This window comes from Sceloporus occidentalis, unplaced genomic scaffold (assembly GCF_023333645.1).
Source record: "Sceloporus occidentalis isolate IW3139 unplaced genomic scaffold, rSceOcc1.0.p SCAF_4, whole genome shotgun sequence".
NCBI classification, from domain to species: Eukaryota; Metazoa; Chordata; class Lepidosauria; order Squamata; family Phrynosomatidae; genus Sceloporus; species Sceloporus occidentalis.
Genome location: NW_028316984.1, coordinates 88,984,600 through 89,005,519, shown reverse-complemented (window position 1 = coordinate 89,005,519; position 20,920 = coordinate 88,984,600). Strand labels below are relative to the sequence as shown.

The following is a 20,920-nucleotide window of genomic DNA, read 5'->3' as shown; positions in this document are numbered from 1 at the left end:
GCAAAGCTGGTCTGTCTGCATTATTACTGGTGGACTCAGAATATTAGGTTGTTTCTTATTGGTACATTGTTAATGTGTATATGTGTGAGAGGGACAATGTGGGAAAGATGCAACTTTGCGTAGATTAGTTTTATCACAAGTTGGAAGCAAGTTATTAATTTTTTTTTTGAAGTTTCATATGAAAATAGTTTAGCTGTGTATGGATTAAAGGTATTAAAATGAATATGAACAGCTATTTTTGGCCTGAAACACATGGGCATGGCGTACAGATGACACACGCCCCTAATTTGGCCGGAAGTCGCTGTGAGGCTGCCTAAGGTGGCCCAGGGCCACGGGCAGAAGGAGTGGCCTGTTTGGGACCACCATGCTGACCCACTTTCAGAGCGGGCCATCTGGTCACTTTAGCCCCTGGCCAATTGTGGGCTGATAGCAGCTGGAGCTGCCAGAGGCCACTCCAAGCCACTGGTCTGTTTTGGCAATTGGTTTTATATATCAAAAGATTGGCAGATAAGTGTATGAAATTGTTACAGTATTTAGAAAGGAATTTGAATGACACAGAATAAAAAATATTTTAAGTTTAAATGTTTTCACAGATGACTGCCTTACATAATTAATTTTGCACACTTACAACATTGAAATAGAGCCAGTGAAGCTTCAAAAACTAACAAGAAGTGAACACAGAAAACACCTATTCTTACCTTTAGATACCAGCCAAGGAAATGTGCAGGGACAAATCCATCCAGTTTGTCCTGTAATGCAAGCAAAACAATTAGGTTGCACAGATAAGACCAATTTTCTTTAAGTAAAATAACCAAGATAATTATCCAAAATGACTAATAGAGGATAGGCTACTTTGGTTCCAACACAGAATGTCTCCTTTAAAGTTTATATATTTAAAAAATGTTAAAAAAACCCCGAAGCCTACATCAAATACTATAACTTTGGGGGGGGGCATCTAATACAAAATAATAGTTATTGTTGTGTGCCTTCAAATTGTTTCCAACTTATACTGACACTAAGGCAACCCTATCACGGGGTTCTCTTGGCAAAATTTGTTCAGAGCGAGTTCTCGCCTTTGTTTCACTGGGAGGCAAAGAGAGTGTGACTTGCCCAAAGTCTCCCAGTGAGTTTCCATGGCTGAGAAGGGATATGAATCCTGGTCTCCAGAGCTGACACCACACTGGCTTTCTACAAAATAATAATAGTGATAACAAAAATAAAAATGAAGGGAAGTGTTCAGATAATCTTGCATACAGGTTGAGTCTCTTTTGTCCAGAATTTCAAAATTTGAAATATTCCAAAATCTAAAATTGTTCACATAGGGGACAGAGTTAATGGCACCTTTGATTTGTGATGGTTCAGTGTTCACAAACTTTTTTCATGCACAAAATTGTTAAAAATATTGTGTATAAAATTACCATCAAGCTATGTGTATAAGGTGCATTGAAACAAATGAATTTCATGTTTAGACTTGGGTCCCATCTCTAAGATGTCTCATGTAAATACAAATATTCCAAAATCCAAGAAACCCTGAATCTAAAACACTTCTGGTTCCAAGCATTGTGGATAAGGGAGACTTGACCTGTAATGTGTTCATTCTGTTTTTGATAAATGCTAGATCTAAACAGGGAATGTATGGCACTTTAATTAGATATCTTCCACAGATCTATACTTCTCCCTTGACTACACTCAAAACACAAGTTGTAACCAGAGAAGCTGTTGTTTTTGCACTGAAAGTTTGTAGTGTAGGTGTCTTATTTTTCAAAAGACAGAGTAAAAAATCTTGATCATTGGTCCACGTAGTCTACAAACAGTATTAAAAAATGAATGCTAATCTACTACTTTCCAGATTTTATGGCTCAAGATAATCTTGACTCAGAAATATCACAAAACTTGCATTTCAGTCATCTGAAGATTCTACTTTCAAATCTCTAGAGAAAACCTGAACAGCAGCAGAGAATGGGTGTAGATTTCCTTCAATACACTCTAAAGGATGTAAAGCAATTAAATAATTTAACCCCACTTCTAAAATGTCTAGTTAGGTTACAGAGGAATGGATAGCATGCTCTGGTCAACACAGGGGTTAGTTGGCAGCTATAAGGAGTGTGTATATATTCTGTCGTCCCAGAAAAGGAGAGAGGGAGGGAGGGAGGGCACAAAGAACAGTAAAATCTGACATCCTTAACAATCAACAAAATTAATAGGCTTTGTATAATTATGTTTACATAATTCATGCTACTGCTGTCTAGGTGCAGGAAAAGGCAAACTACTATGCTGGGCACTGAAGCCTCAACCCATGTGAACTGGAAACCTTATTTAGCAACTCTTTTGGCTTCCAACATTTCATTTTCAATCCCATCTTTCCAGCTAAAGTAGGTGAAGCTTCCTTTTAAAAATATGAAATTTGAGATTCTAGGAAGCTGCATTCTATACTAACATAGAATTACATAATAAATATTTCATAGATTTACTTTGTTTATTTATTTATGGGATTTATATCCTGTCTTTCTTCTAAAATGGATTTTAAAATACATATTTCTTAATAATAATAATAATAATAATAATAATAATAATAAATTTTTATTTTTATCCCTCTTTTCCGCGATGATCAAAGCGGCATACAGATTAAAATTTCAGCATCAAAATACATACATAGGAATAAAAACAATATATAAAAATATCATATTAAAAACTATTACACAGCCAGCTGAGTTAAATCCATAAAACATTACAAGAAACAATTACAAAATAGGGGGAAAGGAAAAATCACAACTCATGGGGGGAAAGCTTTATGAAAGAAAAAGGTCTTCAAATTTTTCTTAAAAAGATCCAGAGAGGTGGTGGAATGGAGCTCGTCGGGAAGGTTGTTCCACAATTTTGGGGCCGAAATGGAAAAGGCCCTTTGTGAGGTCACCATGTATTGCGCAGTTGGGACCCTCAGCAAATTCTTCCTGGCTGACCTGAGTGTGCGCGGTGGATTATATGGGGAGAGGCGGTCCTCCAAGTACCCTGGGCCCAAGCCATTATGAGAAAGACAGTGGTAGATTCAGCACTAATCACTAACATACATGAAAAACATTCAGACACAAATTGCTAGAACATAAACATATTAATAATGTAAGATCTTTCAGATTTAGTATCTCACCCAAATATTGTGAAAAGGATCTGTCCTATTGTCTGGATCGTATATAAGACAATTTCCACCATAGTCTCTTTCTGGCAAAGGGACTCCTAAGTTAGGATCGATGAACTTCATAAACTGTCTTCCATCATGTACTGTCTGCAGAATTAAATAAGTATCTTAGAAATAGTTCAGACTACAGAACATAGCAAAATGTCTAACACTTCTTGAACAGTTACTTTTATTGACAAGAAAATCCTTTCAGTGGAGACAGAATGTTTACTCACTATTTAATGAACGTAAGTGATAACTTATAACAAGATTTAAAACAAATTAGTTTATCTCCTACATCTGATTGCACCCCAACTCTAAGAGAACTCAGCACTCTACTCCAAAGACAGTAAGTCTTTTATATTTCCATCTTTTTAAAGGGGATACATTGTGTCTGTCTGAAACACAGATGCAAGCTACCTGTGGCTCTCTAGCATGTGAGATGAAATCTCTGAGAGTAAAAACTGACACCTGGCTATAAAGGACTAGTAAACTACAGTTTAACAGCAGCCCTGCAGAAAAGACACAATTTGTCTTTCCTACAGACCCACTGATAATCAAAGGGCTACAATTAGGAAAGGAGGGCTTGAGATGTAACCCTTTCCGTTAATAAATCTGTAGGCACCAATGTGAGAAAGGGTTTTTCCTACTATCTTCACAACATAAACCAGAGCCCTCTTTATTATATGAAACTGTTTTGACTTGCTATAGATAGCCACTAAGGCAAGGTTGCTGGTAAATAACTACTGTTGTAACCCAAGTCTGTGCTTAAACTTGTCAAGAGAGTATGACCTGAGCCACTTCATGGAAGCCACTCTCTAAAGACATTTTAGCAGGAAATACAATCCATTGAGCATTCTGCTCACAACATTAACACTGACATTAAGAATACAGTTTATATAGCCCATGAAATTGCCAAGTACTGCTTCTATGGCTTAGATGCCAGTAAAGTGATAATTAAAATCTTCTCCTACTGCTCTAAAGAGACTGATTCACAGGACCATCTATGAGGCCCCTCAGTACAAGATTGCTACCTAAAATGTCTGCAGACTGCAAAGGAAAAAGAACAAACCTAACTAGCTAGGAAGACAAATACTTGAAGGAAAACTGTACCAGAAACTTCACATTGTTGCTGTTTGCATAATTGTGAGAAAGGAAGTGACTGGGAAGGAAATAAATCTGCTTCTTGCCTTGTAAAAAGGACAAAATGAATGGGGGGGGGGGGGGGGAGAGGATATACTGCCTCCTCTGACAAGTATATTTTGTCATACACGATTGCAATCTTTACTTGAGGCCATGAAGAAGAATGAATTATTATGGGGAAGAGAAATAGTTTAGAGGCAAAGCACATGCTTTGTGCAACAAGCTCCAAATTAAAGCCCTAGCATGTCCAATTAAACAAAAAATCAGATACCAGATAATAGGAAACAACATGAAATGTTGGAGAACTTTCACTAGTCTTGAGGAAGAAAAAAATGAGCTCAGTGGGTAAGTGATCTGACTGAATAAAGCAGTATCATATGTTCAGAAAAAAGAACTAACAAGTATGGGATGGTTATGGTAAATATGATCTTTGAAAGTTTCTTTTAACATGCAGTTCTAAAATTCCTTACCTGAAAGAGAATGAATATGAGGAATAGCTCATACACCACACTGACACATAGCCAAAACCTCCAGTAGGCTAGAAGAAGAGGGAAATCACAGTGAACATAAAAAAGACAATACTGATTGATACACACACACACACACACACACACACACACACACACATACATATATATATCAAAATATACAGTATTTAAGGCATGTTATGGAACAGTTATTATTTCCAAACCTCCACAGTGTTCTTTCCAAGACACCACCATTTTTCAACCCAGTCCTCATATTTAGTAATGCTAGTATTTTGCAAACACATTTAGTTCATTTAGAGTTGATTATCCACAATTTTTTTGCTAATGAGAAATTCATTCTGTACAACAGTGAGCCCTTCATATTCATTGGGATTAGAGGCACAGGACTCCTGTGAAAGTGGAAAAACCACAAATAAAAAAAACACAGTGTGTTTTTACCTGAGAGAACATTTATCTAGGAATCTCTAGGTCCTCCAGTACAACTCTATGGCCAACATCAGCCAGAGGCTGACCATAGACTTGCACTGGAGACCTACAGATTTCTAGATGTGTTTTCTTTAGGAATCTCTAGATACTCCAGTGTGACTTCCTAGGACCTAGACCAAATATATCAATCACATTTGCAAATAATTCTGCAAAAATCGAAAGTGGGCTTGGGCATATTTAACAGCTATGTAACACCTCAAATTCAAGTTCTTTAGAGCTATGCAGTCCCTGCTAAATACATTGTTTCTCCTCCTCTTCATCACCACTTTGCTCCAAGCATATGATGACCTAATATTAATTCTGGTTTAATCTTGTTTTAAGTAGTAGCTTTCTACTATGTCATATACATCTAAAAATTGTTTTAAAATATTATATATGCTATGTAAAAACATTATACATGGTATGAGTGTCAGATTGGAAGGATCTATGTAATAATTCTTAATTATTTTTTTCTTTCTTCCCTATTCTATTAAGGTACTACTTATCCTAGGGTACAGTTTGGCCTTCAGACATTTTGGCCTAGAACTCCCATCATCTTCACTCTGCATAGCCAATGGTATGGAATAATGGGTATGGTGGTCCAAACAATTTGGAGGATCAAATGTTCATAACTCTGACTTATGCAAAAATGTATACTAATTTACCTTAAAATCAATTAAGAAGGAGCAAGAATCTTTATCTCAGACAAATTACACACATTGCTCTCTACTCTGCCAGTAAAAACATTGTTACTTGAACAGAAATATCAGTTCTCAACAAAGTCAAAATTCTTATGATCATTTGCTAGAAAATCATATTAAATCTAGCCAGCTTTGCAATAAGCAAAAAAGTTAAAAACTGATTCCTGGGTAGTTTGAGTTGTGTGTATAAAATTTACCATTTCAGTTATCAGCAAAGGATGGCCACATTGGCTTTCCATAACAGTAATTAAGGAGGCTAAACAGTAGGTACTTTGAATGCCTATATTGCTCATAAGGAGCTCTCACAAAACATTTAATTTTTATGAGCATTCATTCAAAACACAAAAGTTCCAGATTCTTTCAGAACAAACATAGCAAAGTTAGTATACATTCTACAACAATGGCAATCTTCTCACTATATCTACCCCTTATTCTATCATTGTTATGAACAGGGTAGGTTCTTCAATTCAGAGAAAAGCCTAACTTATTGAAGTATCATTTTTGTAATAGTGCTGTTCGTCCTTTTGAAAGTTTCTTCAACCATTTTCATGTAAGTATCATGATGTTTGTGTTAGAAAGCAATGCTTAACTCAGAAGTGAAAATTGGCCATTTATTTCTTTGAGATATTTTCTGATAGTTCAGTCATTCAAAATTACAAAAGCATCATCATTTTACAAAATTGTCTCTCTCTCTTTGCTATCTCAAAGAAAAGGCCAGATCACTAACAATAAAGGTAAGTACTATCTTGAAGTTTCATTCATATATATATATATAAAGATAGAATTATAGAGTTGGAAGAGACTTCAAGGGCCATCCACTCCAACCCCCTGCCATGCACAAATCTCACTGTCAGCCTGAATTATTGCCCTAACGTACACAAACACAGCCACTCAAAATTCATTTAAAACTCCAGTAGTGATAGTAATGACTTGCCCAGACATTAGCTAACTTGTCATTCTGGGATTATTATACATGTTGCATATTTCAGCAAATTGTCTATGGTCCAAAACACACTGCAGAAATAATCCAGTTTGAGGCCACTTTAACTGCCCTGGCTCAATACTAGGGAATTCTGGGAACTGTAGTTTTGTGAGACATTTAGCCTTCTCTCTAAGAGAGTTCTGGGGCCACAATAAACTACAACTCCCAGGATACCGTAGCACTGAGTCAGGGCAGTTAAACTTACCCCAAACTGGATTATTTCTGCAGTGTGTTTAGGACCTATGACAAAATGGGTATTGTCACAGACTAACCGATAAACTTAAAAAATAAGTAATATTAAAATCCTGAAGAAGATTTTTCACTTCTAGGAAACTTGTCACAGAGAAAGCTATCAATGAGAAACAAGGGATTTTTAAAGATGTTATGACATTTGGCCAAAAATACATATACCAGTGAGAATCTCCCGTATACTCACTGACATTATTTATTAGGTGATTATTTATACCCACATTTTCTGTATACTAATAATTCAAAAGTGGCTTACAAATAAATCAGTACACACTAAGACACCTATACCACCACCCTATAGTTACATATATCCTTCTCACATGGTAAATGGTGATATATGGCCTAGATAGGAGGCTGAGGAGGAGTTGAACTGCGGCTCTGATGTCCTTTGTCTGCCTTCCCATAAGGCAGTTAATGACAGACTGTCATATGGGGAAAGTCAGGGAAGGACAGTCTGAAATGGGAACAAGAGTCTTACATTATCTTCCCTTTCTCCTTCAGTATAACTAAACATCCCTTTAAGGTATAACCTTGGATTGGAACAAGTCACTAATAAAGTGTGTCTTTTTCTGAAGTCTTGTCAGCAGAGCCTTTTGTATTTCGTGAAGCTCTGCAATGTCAGTTCTCTGGGCATGCTACTGAAATCCCCAGATGCCACAATCCAATCCTATGTATTTTTATTTAGAATTAAGCTCTACTACATTATTGTGGCTTACTCCATGGTTAATATTCACAGGATTGTAAACTATGGCAGTTATGTTTTGACAAGCACATGAATAGAAGGCCAATGTTACCATTCAGTGTAGAGTTTGCATACAACTCAACTCAGCACAACTCAAACTAGTGTGGAAAAAGATTTTGAAGATAGCAGAAATCAGTTTGCACAGCGTTAGGTTTTTTGTCAGAAGGCTAAAGGGCAAATAAAAGATTTACTATGTAAGCCCACTGATCAACATGTCTTACTTTCCAGGCAGAATCTGCTGTTATACAAATTAAGGTCTTGTGTAACAAGACATTCTCCTTCTGTCAGCACCTCTATTCAGCTCAACAGAGGATTTCTGCTATGTGTTCTATTGCACTAAGTGGTAACTGTAAGTGCACTGCTCTTTCTTAGCAACTGATCACATCTGATTCGCTGCATTTCATTTGACCGATTCCTCCAGAAGATCTATTTTATCAAGAATATTTAACACTATGGACACTTTGGATTACCTGGATGAGGTCTTGAAAATGGCCCATCTTTAGCTTGAGTGACTCCAAAACACAAGAAAACTAAAATGCTAGCAACAATTCCTCTGGGGGGAAAAAGAGAAAATATTAATTAGTATATAATCAGTTCATAAAATAATAGGTCAATGTTCAAATATTGTCTAAAACCAAAACAAATATTACTATTTTAGGAAATTGTAAACTTGAAGCCCAGTTTCATATTATAGTAATAAGCAAGCTATTTTAAATGTTTCATTAGTCAGAAACATACGAAGAAGAAAACTAACTTTGCTCCAACTCAATGCAGAGTTCAACTATTGCTGAAAGCCACACTCAGGGAACTGTTTTAGAAAAAACAAAGTCTCTGTTTTGGTCAACAAAGGGAAGAATTTGTCAAGAGCATTTATAAGGTCTTGCTGAGAGGGATCTCTTTAAAGGAGGATGTTTGGTACAAGCACATTCCTTTCTGAGCATCCTGTTTGCTCAGTTTTGAGAGGAGATGTGCAAATGAACAAACAAATCTTTAGGAAAACTCTTGGAGAAGGGCTGAATGTTGACTGAGCATGCGCAGCAGCCATAGAATCATGACTGATTGTTGAGCACAATGGCTAGAAGGGGAATTAAATGGAGGGCATACTTGGCTGGAGACCAGAATATTGTATAGCAGGAGGTTCTCAGTTTTTAATGTGTTCAGCCCCACCAATTACTCAACCAAACAGCCTGAGTCCCAACATGATGCAAATAAAAAAGCACCTATTTTTCTTAAGAGGCTATTTACAGGTTGAGTCTCTTTTATATAGAATTCCAAAAATCCAAAATATTCCAATAATGATGATGATGATGATGATGATGATGATGATGATGAAACTTTTTTCATGGGTGACTGAGATAGTGACACCTTTGCTTTATGGTGGGTTCAGTGTATACAATCTATGTTTAATGTACAAAATTATATATAAAATTACCTTCAGGCTATGTGTATAAGCTGTATATGAAACATAAATGAATTTTGTGTTTAGACTTGGCTCCCATCTTTCAAGGTATCTCATTATGTATGTACATGCAAATACAGGTATTCCGAAATCCAAAAAATAAAAATAAAATCCGAAATCTCAAAACACTCCTGGTCCCAGCAATTGATTAAAGGAAAAATCCACCTTGTTGCTAAATGGGCTGACTTACAATCACTCTCGAACTCTTCTTTCTCCTTTTGGTTTCCATTATATAAAACATCGTTTGGATTAGAGAATTATTTTTTTAATCTTACTCTGGCTCCTATTAGAAAAACATTTACAGCCTTATGGTTTCAATGTATGCCTTCTGCCTATTTGACAGGCAGAATCTTTGTTCGCGAAGAAAAGCCAGAAAGATAATAACACCCATGTCCACCTAAGATTGTGCATTTGTAAAACTGGAATAGTGGACAATATTGAACATTATCTTTTACATTGCCCTCTTTATGCAGCTCTTAGACAAAAGTTCCTTGATCATATTTTACACTCTCTTTCCAACAGATCTTGTTCCTAGCAGATCTGTATGCTTTTGGCTGGTAATGATGTATTCATTACTTCCATAGTAGCAAAATTTGCTTTAGTTGCTAGTAAGATTAGACTTAGTTCTCAAGATGGGAGTGAGGATTAGAAGTCTCATTTGCCTGTGTTTTTATCACTATTGTTGCATTACTGTATCTTATTGATGGGATTATTTTATTATTGTTGTTGTTTTGTTTATTTGTATTTTTCCCAGAAATTCTGTGTCTTGACTCTTTTATATTGCTTTTGTATCTACTGGCTGGACCAGTATCAAATTGTGACGGCTTTTAGCTTTTAACAATAAAATTATTTTACCATGTTTACCATGATAAGAGAGACCCAATCTGTACTGTATATGTTTGCACTCATTCATTATACATTTATCATTTATGTTTTGACATAAAATTGCAGTAGTATTGTTGGAGAGAAACACAGAAGTAATTAAATTCAATTAGTGGTGGGGAAATGTGGTAATACAAGCATAAATATTACAGCTGTGTGAGCTATAAAACAAAGAATATAAAGTCAAAAATGTAGTTGTAATGTTGGGAATAGTTTTTATTGTAATACTGGGACATCTGTGGCCCACTAGTGGTATACAAAAGATCTCTTCTCTGTAATGTTTTGTTATAACCCCACTTTAATGTACTGTTACACAATCTCCATTCAAATAGACAAAAATCCTACTAACAGTGTACTCATTATACTGTTGAAATTGTCAGGCCAGGGAATGGAGGAGTAAGATAAAGGGATTCCACATGACCAAATGAAAAAAGAGAACGCTGGAGTGAGTGGGAGGGTCACACTAACACAGTGTATATAATGAAAAAAAATCTGTGAAGCTAAGAAGAGCCTTTTCTAGCTCACGATGCAAGAACGAGAGATCACAAGGAGAAAGTTTGGCTCAGGATTGTTTTTTGCTTTTTGTGTCCAATAGCCATGGACAGCTTCTCCACTTTTTATTTTCTGAAAGCTTATCCATAAGGCCAAACATTACTATATGGCTAAAGTGTTAGTCCCTGGTTCCAGTGGGAATCCCACATTAAAAGGATCAAGTATTAGATTTACCGTGAAATAATGTTTAACCTCAGGTCAGAGTTTTCCTTTAGCACAGCACAAATAAAACAAAAAACCGCCACAAAAACAAACAAACAAACAAACAACAAACCCAAGTACCCAGGGACTGACCTAATTTCCATGGTGTTTTGGCAGCAAAAAATGGGAAAGTTCAAAGAATACAAAGAACAGGTCTTTTACCCATGAGAAGATCCTACTGTATCTCTCAACAAAGCACTTTGCAACAGATGAGGGAAGGACCCAGCTAAGTACTAGGGCACATATTGCTTTCTTTTCTAAGGGCCACGTCAATCCCATTTTGCTCTCTCTCTCTCTCTCTCTCTCTCTCACACACACACACACACAAACACACACACTGCGCTGAAGGCTGGATATCTGGTTTAGAAAGAATGTCTTGGGAGCTGGAAGACATTGTGGCATTTTGTTTAGCCAAGAATAGTGGCCCTGAAGATTTCCAGAGGTGTGTTTCTGTTCTGCTCTGTTCTTCTTTGTAATGGGTGTCTTGAGGATTCCAGAGATTGCAGGAATGGTGGGCTAGACAACACTATATCCTTCCCTTCTTTCAAGACATTGCAAGAATGACCCCACCCCTGAAAAGGATTGAACCATCTAAGCAGCAAATAGGAGACATGTTTGTTCAGTGGCTCCCTATTAAGGGAAGTACCATTTCACAGGGACAAAATGAGGGTGGATATAACCTACACATGCAGATAAGGGGAGAACAGCACTGCAAGCCAGATGCACACAGTGTATTTAAACATATTATGTTTAAAGCATGGCATTCTCTATCTTGTACAACTATGGCATGAACTCCCTTTGGAGCTGCAGTTGGCCTCCACTCTCTCTATGTTCTGGAAAGAGTTTAAGATGCATCTGTATTTTTAGAGTTTTAAATGTTGTTTTCTTATATTTTGTGTGGATTTTAAAAACATTTTATCTTGCCTTTTTTTTTAAAAAAATGTGACTTTTAAAACCTTGCCTTTTAGAGTAGTTTTTAAGAGTGCTAAATGTTGTGTTATATTTTGTTATTTTTCTAAAACCATTTTTGTACATTACCTCAATGGTTTGAGAAATGTGACACAGTATTTTAAATAAATTATCAATCTTGAAACGTATCTGTAAAATGTTTTGCTGGACTTTCAACTGCATCTGATGAAGTGGGCTTGAGTCCAGGAAGGCCAATGCCAGATAAAACATGCTGGCTTTTAAAGTGTTTGTTGTTTTTGGTGGTCCAGGCAGCTGCTTTAGTGGTTACTTTCCTCTAGCATGCCTCCTAAAGAACACAAACTCATACAGTTTTCAAGCTTTAATGCTGCTCTTCAAAGTTCAAAAAATAGGTACATTTTCTGTATGATGGCATAGCTGTATATGCTCCCTGGTATTTCCTCATTGGCTTACAGAATTTCTACAGATAGGCCCTTAGGGTCACTGGACAGGCTTAAGAACAAAGGCCCACAAATTTAGTCTTGTTTCCACTGCCAGCCCAAATCAGTGTTCACCATAACCATGTGCTCCTCCTGATCTAGGGAAGAATGGGTTTTTGCCTCCAATGTCATGCTGAACTTCACAGGAACTGGACTGACTCTGAAGCACAGCACAAGTGCAGAACTGATCCTATCCAATTCTCTTCCCCCAGGTTGGGAAATGGGGAGTGACATCAATTTTACATAAAACAGAGCCATAGCTCCATTCTAGAGAGTATTGAACCATCTAAGCAGCAAATAGGAGACATGTTTGTTCAGTGGCTCCCTATTAAAGGAAGTACCATTTGCAGATGTACCCAGAATCATGCTTACCAGACGGAGAAGGTATGTTAACCATCGTAAACACATTCACAGATATCAATATATTTAAAAGTAAATTAGACTAAGTGTTTTATATCCCTCTTGCTACAAAGACTCACTTTGTAGTAAGAGGCACATTTAGCTTACCACAAAGTGAAATTCAGTTGCTCCCTGATCAACAAGATAAATCGTAATGTGAAGTACTAGACACACACATATCAGGTGTAGCAAGATCAGACTACGTATAGTTTAGTTTAGTGTACAGTTCACAGAGTTTAGTAACTCTATAAATGGAATCCAATTCACACAGATTATTTATGAAACTATAACTAGCCATGGAAAATATGTAGAGCTACGTAAAAGGCTCACACTTTCATCAAATGATCCATAAAACCAAAGCAGCAAGATTTTAAATTTAAACTGTAAGAAACTGAGCCATGTGTGTTACATGTAATGTAATTATAACAGGTCAGTAACTCTGTGTGACAAACAATGAAATATTAGTTGCAATGACTGTACTGAACCTCAGGTACTCAAAACTGGAACCATCCATACCCAGAGGACTGTGTCAACTCACAAGCACCAATAACAACTGACTGAAAATGGTTTCAACTCTTAAATCATTATGAAGGACTACATTTATATTCATGTTATTTTATTATAACAACCAGTTAAAATACATCACAAATTGGTGAAACAAACAGATCATCCAACTGATGTCGGATGGCATTTTTATCACATGGAACTGTACTAATCACAACTCTGCACCAGCTATACAAACAGTGGAAAACAATGTGTGAACATTAGACACATCCTCAATAACAACTAACTTTTTTTCTTCTTTTATAAAAAAGATTTCATCAAACACTTGTTTGATTAAAACAGGATCTGTTGTACTGATTGTTACAAAATGTGAAAGAAGTGCTGGGTTCCCATTTTTAACACACTCTGCAATGTACTAGATGTCTATATTTCAATTTGACATATTTCATTAGACATTAGACTTTGGAAAGAAGTCATATAGCAAAAAACCAGGACACAAAAAAGCCTCTGAAATCTTCCATATAGTAAGGATATGTTTCAGGAACAAAATGCATCCAGGTTTGGCATAAAATTATGATGTTTGATTCAATAAAAGTACAGTAACACTTTATCCAGAATATGATTAAAAATTAATTTAGTTTTTAAAAGTTTCTTTTTAAAAAAACAAATGGTTAAAAAGTCCTAATTGTAAGGCACACTTGAGCTATAAGGAAGTTCTTTGCTTTTGCCAGTTTATGATGAGTAGGCAAATATATAAAGAAAGCAAGAATAATCAACTTCAGAAAAATAAAGAAAAAATTGTCTCCTCTAGTCCTCCATTATACCAGATAGACATAAAGTACTCAATCCCATGAAAAGAGCTGAGAAAAGGAAATCAAGACCAGGAATTGTGATGCTCTGGTGTTGTGTACAGTCTTACATAACAACCTTCCTCTTAGTTTTTTAGAAATGATTTTGGCATGCATCAGGTCTTAAATATTTTATTTATAGTTATAAAAGAAAATATTCCATAATCCATTTTTTTGCATTTTTTCCTGAAAAAAGGATTTTAAAAAAGCATGAGAAAAAAAATGTTCTCTTTCTCCTGTATTTTTTTTTCCTGGGACTTCACATCTCTATTTGTGTCCTGCTTGTGAACTCCTAAAGGCATCTTATTGGCCACTGTGGGAACAGAATTTTCCCAACTAAGCCTACAGAAAAGAGCTCAATTTTATGCCTGCCTACTTATAAGTAAGCTCTAGTGCTACACTATTCCTACTTATATTTCACAGTCTTGATCTAAGTTCTTTAAATGTTTAGTTTCTGAGTAAACAGTACTTAATACTATGCATAAGGCAAAGAGGTAAGCTGCATAAGACAGAGAACGTGGTATTATCTGCTTGAAAGTGTTGGAAAATGTACTCCAGCAGAACTGAGTATAATGAAAGCAGTTTATTAATCTTGTTCTTGGATCAATCTATATGACGAGGCTCATGTATAAACACAAGATATACCATTAATAAAGTAAAGGCACACAGCCTGTGTTTTATAGGTAAGGTTATAGCTTGACTTCAAATTCTGTGCTCAGTATTAAGTATTTTGTTTGAAATGTCTCACTAATCATATATGTCATTTGCCTGACAGTAAACACATGTCACAGGGTGACATATAAACTGATTTTGGATTCTCTCCACGTGAAAGACCAAGATGTGAATGAGTCTACTGTCCAAACCCACATGCTCTTCTATCCATGATGCAAACAAACTAGGTAGTCTCTAATTAAGCTACCATTTCCCATTTGTCTAAAACAAGAAAGCACAGTTCAGTATATTATATATATATCCTGTACTGTACAGTATAATATCCCAGACAGCTTCAGAGCTAGTAACCACTTTTCCAGTTTGGACAAAAGGCATACTATGGTCAGTCACTCCCGAGGTTAATCATTTTGCTATAAAAAAAAAAGGAAGGTATTGCTTTTCTGGGAAAAGTTTCATTCCTATCTTTTTTTAGTAATCTGTAATTTAGTAATTAATCTCATCCAAACCAGGCATTATAATCTGAAATAGGATGCCTATGCATGTTTTTGTCATCACTTGATGTATGCATATAACAACTTTGCCCTAGAATTAAGCAAAGCCTACAGTAATTATCATTCAGTACAGCCTAAATACCCTAAAGGTACCAGATCCTATCTGATCTTGCAAACTGGCTACAGTACTTGGTATAATACCTAGTACTTGGCTGGGAGATTGGCAATGAATACCAGGGGCTGTAAGATATATTTTAAAAGAAGGAACTGGCAAAACCACCTTTGAGTATTCCTATGCCTATGAAAACCCTATGAAATCCATGGGATTGCCATATGTCAACAGGCAACTTGAAGACACGTGCACACACACACACACACACAGAGTAAACTATTCCAGTGGAATACCAATGCAAGTAGTTTATGAAAGTACACTCACAGGTAGTAATTGTATGCTTATGTAACATGTTGTCACATAATTAAATATATACTGCCTTTCAACCAAAGGTTCTCAGTGCAATTTAGGTAATAAAATCAGTGAACAGCCAAATCATATTCTGAAATTTTCAGTAGAACTTCATCTGTAATCATCTTTGATTTCTAAATTACACCAATATATAATCCACTATTGCCATACTAGAGTAGTCTGAACGTAGCCCTGTGATCTTACTGCAGCACAGGTGAACCTGAAAATGCATCAGACATGGTAATGTTTGATGTCACAGACAGAAAAAGACAAGAGTAACAGCAAGGCTGGACTGTTGTGGTTTGAATTATAAACTCACTAGTCTTTCTACTTCTTATACCCCTCCAATGTTTTACTCATAACTCATGACTGGAAGACCATTATGTCTATGGTTTCAGATACATTTAATACCTTTGTACTAAACAAGTTAAAATAGATTAACATGTTAAAATATGTAAAATGGGTACAAAAATATTAAGACACAAGAAACCCAGTGTCCTTTATTTTAAAGTACATTATTTCAATGAAACCAATTATGATTCTTTTACCCTACTTTTAAAAACCAGTTTAAATACTACTTTTTCTACACTTGTCAACATACAAACATACTTGTACAATGAAAGACACCATCTAATTTTCAACACTGTCCGATTCCTGTCTATCCAGAACAAAGTCCTATTAGGTTCAACTGGACTTAATTTGACTTTCCTTTCAATATAATATATTTTAATTACATTCGTCTAACAGGATAGACAGGAATTGGACAGCACTGAAAATTAGATGGTGTCTTTTATTGTACGTACAAGTATGTTTGTATGTTGACAAGAATAGAAAAAGTAGTATTTACGGCACTCCTTTGGTGCTGTTTCATGCGGATGAAGCGTCAGAGGAGTGCTGTGATGCTGTGCACTGCGTGCCATGCAGCATTATGCCATCCTTGGGTGGAGCTGGGACATGCGTTATATGGATGCTATGCCCCAAATTCCAACGCTAACTGGCCTTTAAGTCAGTCTGCACAGGGCCTAAATGAAAGAAAATACCTGATAGCATGGTAGCATGCACCTGAAGAAGTAAACTCATACTAACAGCAGTGGTGTCATTAGGGATTGTGGACTGCACTGGGTGACACCCTAAGGTGGGGGGTGACATCAATGGGCAGAAATGGCCTGGGGCAGTCGCCTGTATCTCTTTAAAATGCTGAAGAGGTGAGATGAGTGGGGTGAGGCTTTCTGGGAAGGGAGCCTCACATTTTAAAAATCACATTTTATCAAATTTTCATTTTAACCACATGGAACTGTGTGTGTGTGTGTGTGTGTGTGTGTGTGTGTGTGTGTGTGTAATTCTGTGTGTATGATATCATAATTTAAAGGTATAAATTTAATTTGGTTAGTTGTTTATGTCACAACTATTACCATTACATTAAATGATATATGGGAATTGTGATTTATAAGTAAATCAATACAAAAAAAAAAGCATTACTAAGGATTCTGTACAGTGTGGTATGGGAGGAGGTCAATGGGGTGTGTGTGTGACTGCACCATAGAATCATAGAATCATAGAGTTGGAAGAGACCGCAAGGGCCATCCAGTCCAACCCCCTGCCATGCAGGAAATCCAAATCAAAGCATCCCCGACAGATGGCCGTCCAGCCTCTGTTTAAAGACCTCCAAGGAGGGAGATTCCACTACACTCCAAAGGAGTGTGTTCCACTGTCGGACAGCCCTTACTGTCAGGAAGTTCTACCTAATGTTGAGGCGGAATCTCTTTTCCTGTAGTTTGCATCCACTGTTTCGGGTCCTGTTCTCTGGAGCAGCAGAAAACAAGCTTGCTCCCTCCTCAATATGACATCCCTTCAAATATTTAAACAGGGTTATCATATCACCTCTTAACCTTCTCTTCTCCAGGCTAAACATCCCCAGCTCCCTGAGTCATTCCTCATAGGACATGGTTTCCAGACCCTTCACCATTTTAGTCGCCCTCCTTTGGACATGCTCCAGTTTCTCAACATCCTTTTTAAATTGTGGTGCCCAGAACTGGACACAATATTCCAGGTGAGGCCTGACCAAAGCAGAATACAGTGGCACTATTACTTCTCTTGATCTAGACACTATACTTTTATTGATGCAGCCTAAAATTGCATTGGCCTTTTTAGCTGCCGCATCGCACTGTTCACTCATGTTCAACTTGTGGTCTACTTGGACTCCTAGATCCCTTTCACACGTAGTTTCATTCAGCCAGGTGTCCCCCATCCTATATCTGTGCATTTTATTTTTCTGCCCTAAGTGCAGTACCTTACATTTCTCCGTGTTGAATTTCATTTTGTTAGCTTTGGCCCAGCTTTCAAGTCTATTCAAGTCATTTTGAATTTTGATCCTGTCCTCTGGAGTATTAGCTATTCCTCCTAATTTGGTGTCATCTGCAAATTTGATAAGTATGCTCCCAATTCTGTCATCCAGGTCACTAGGTGACACCAACCCTAGTGATGCCACTGACTAACAGCTTCTTTCTTTCAGTTAGTCTCAAAGGTGCTACAAGATCCCTTTGCCTACTCATATATTGTAATATGTTACGTTAACAAATAAGTCTAGAAAATCACTACTGGTGGTAGACTGATACAATGACCAAACCCATTTAAAAAAGTGCTTCGAGAAAAAGCTAGCCTGTTTATAAGCTGGGATGCAAAGTTTACCCTGCAACACATTTGTTAAAGCTTGTTACCTCTTAGTGTTATAGGCTGTATCCTGTGGGGTCTCTTCCAGCAGAGTCACATATCCCAAGGTACAGGTGAGAATAAACAGGACAGTTACGGTGTGCGCTTCCCTGTTTTATAAAAAAAAAGCAGGTCAACAAATCTTTTTGTCTTATATTGACAAGTAGCATGGTATTTTCTGCAAACTGATATTGATTTATATGCCAACCTTTCAGACTTAGGGCTGTTTATATTAAAAGGCATCCAATGGAACACTAAAAGGTGAACATGCCACAATAAACTCAGCAATCAGATATATCAGTTCAGATAACTCATCCATGAACAACCACCCCAAACCAGATGAAGAGTGTGGCCCCCTTGGAAGGGCAAAAATGGATGGGAATTGTGTGACTGGATTGTAACTTTCGCCATGCCTCACCACTAGCTATGTTGACTAGGACTGGGAGTTGCAGCCCACCAATACCTAGAGGACAAAATCATTCTCGCCTCTGCTATAAATTAAGAGCTAGTTCTGACCTCCACAATAGAGCCTTCTTGTACCTGGAACTGCAGTAAAAACCTGCTATTACTTATTCGCCTCACATAATCAGGGTAAAAGAAACATGGCTTGATTAGTTTATTTAACCATCATGTGGATACACACAAGAAGCAACAGTATCTAAGGATATGTTGATAAGATCTAAGGCAGTGATTCCCAAACTGATCCTCCAGATGTTTTCGACTTCATCTCCCAGAATTCCTGACTGTTGGCCAAGCTAACTGGGGCTTCTGGGAACAACTGATCTAAGGTATGATTAAAAGCAGCATCACCTTAACTAGGCTCAAAATAGAATAGGAAGCCAGAATGAAAGTCATAAATAGATTGTCCTCACCTCCTGTAGTCATTGGGTGGCATGACCTTCTATACAATGGGATATTTCCAAGCAGTTTTCAAGAGTAGTTCCATAAAGCATGTACTACTTATTCAACAAGAATACAAAGACGTACAGTGGTGGAAAATCTTTCTGCCCTCTTCCAGAGGATCAGGGACCATCTATAGATGCATCTGATAAAAGACATTCCTGCCCACTGCCAAAACCCAATCTGCACAGTCTGAGAGAAATTGAAGACTCCAAACCTACTCTGATTGAGCACCACTTCAAACAACGGAAATACAACTTCATGGAGAGACTTCCAGTTATTTTTTGTGTTGTTTTCAAATGGAACTTCAGCTTGTTTAACATCATGCACAATTTCCAGATGCTGGTTTAAGGCCATGGATGCCTAACATGGATAGCCAGAGAAATACAGACTTGGGTGGCATTAGAATGTTGGCTGTAACCAACTCCCCAGTTCCAGACAAGACTCTCACAGAAAAGCTTCATTTAGAAGCTCCTCAATGACCAGTTTATGAACATGGCCAGATATAAACCACTGGAGTCCCAGCTAATATAAACCAAGATGTTCATTTTGCTCCAGGAGAATGGTATGAGTTGTAATGCACTAAAAGTCACCGAGAGCCTTCTTGTCTTATTTATAAAAGTAAGACAAGACAGAGTGAGATACAAGTGGCATTTTTACCTCTCTGCCTCCCCTTCAAACACTTCTATTCTATGTCCAAGAGAGACAGTAATAAAAGTGTGCCTTTTGTCACACTGGAAAAATCTGTTTGGCAAATTGTATGCTTTTATGATTGTCTCCCTCTGAAGGGAGAACAGAAGTGCTATAACATCATGTGTGGAGGTAAGCAGAAAGCTGCATCTATCTTGCTGCATCTTGTCTTACTTTTGTAATACAATAAGGCTCTGAGAGACAAAAACACAATCAACAGAGAAGTATTTTCTTGGCCAGTCTTTAGCTAGGTAAGGGACCAAAATAGTATACCATGAACTAATTTTAATATGAATTTGACTTCTCACAACAAATTGTAATACACAGTGGAACCAAATGTGTCATGGAACTTCCTATTAAATGTACAGATGTTTGCGTTTATTTTTTAGATCAGACGCCTGTTAGCTATGCTTTGCTATTTTAGAAAGACTATGGTGTCAGACATATCTCCTGTTGTGCATGGTCACTGTGCCTATCTTGTGTAGATCTGGAGTTCTGTATAACAATGGCACAGACACAACAGTTATTCATAAGAGCCTTCTCCAAATGAAATCTCTCTGTGGGAAGGGGGCAACTGTACCAGATACACTGTGCATGCTTTTTGAACCTTCATCACCAACATCTACATGATTTATATCTTTTATAGGTTTCTGGGAGCTAGGAGGGAAGGGGAAAAACCCATTCATATAGAACTGCTCACATATAGGCCTTCCATCTAAATAGGGTATTCATTAATGCTACCTATCATCAGCTTGAATTTTCTTTTAAGATCTTTACAAGAACACCAGGGTCCATCTGATCA

General features: G+C 37.0%; 1 protein-coding gene across 1 annotated transcript in view; it reads right to left on the bottom strand.

The window, feature by feature from the left end:
• The window catches only part of PTDSS2 (phosphatidylserine synthase 2), a 45,098-nt gene that overhangs the window by 17,871 nt on the left and 6,307 nt on the right, over positions 1-20,920 (bottom strand). Inside the window, exons 2-6 of the mRNA XM_089520806.1 lie at positions 18,537-18,638; positions 8,413-8,495; positions 4,786-4,853; positions 3,146-3,280; positions 699-749 (exon numbers count right to left, since the gene is read on the bottom strand). Of these exons, the coding sequence (XP_089376932.1) occupies positions 699-749; positions 3,146-3,280; positions 4,786-4,853; positions 8,413-8,495; positions 18,537-18,638 (439 nt within the window). The remainder of the gene's footprint in view (positions 1-698; positions 750-3,145; positions 3,281-4,785; positions 4,854-8,412; positions 8,496-18,536; positions 18,639-20,920) is intronic.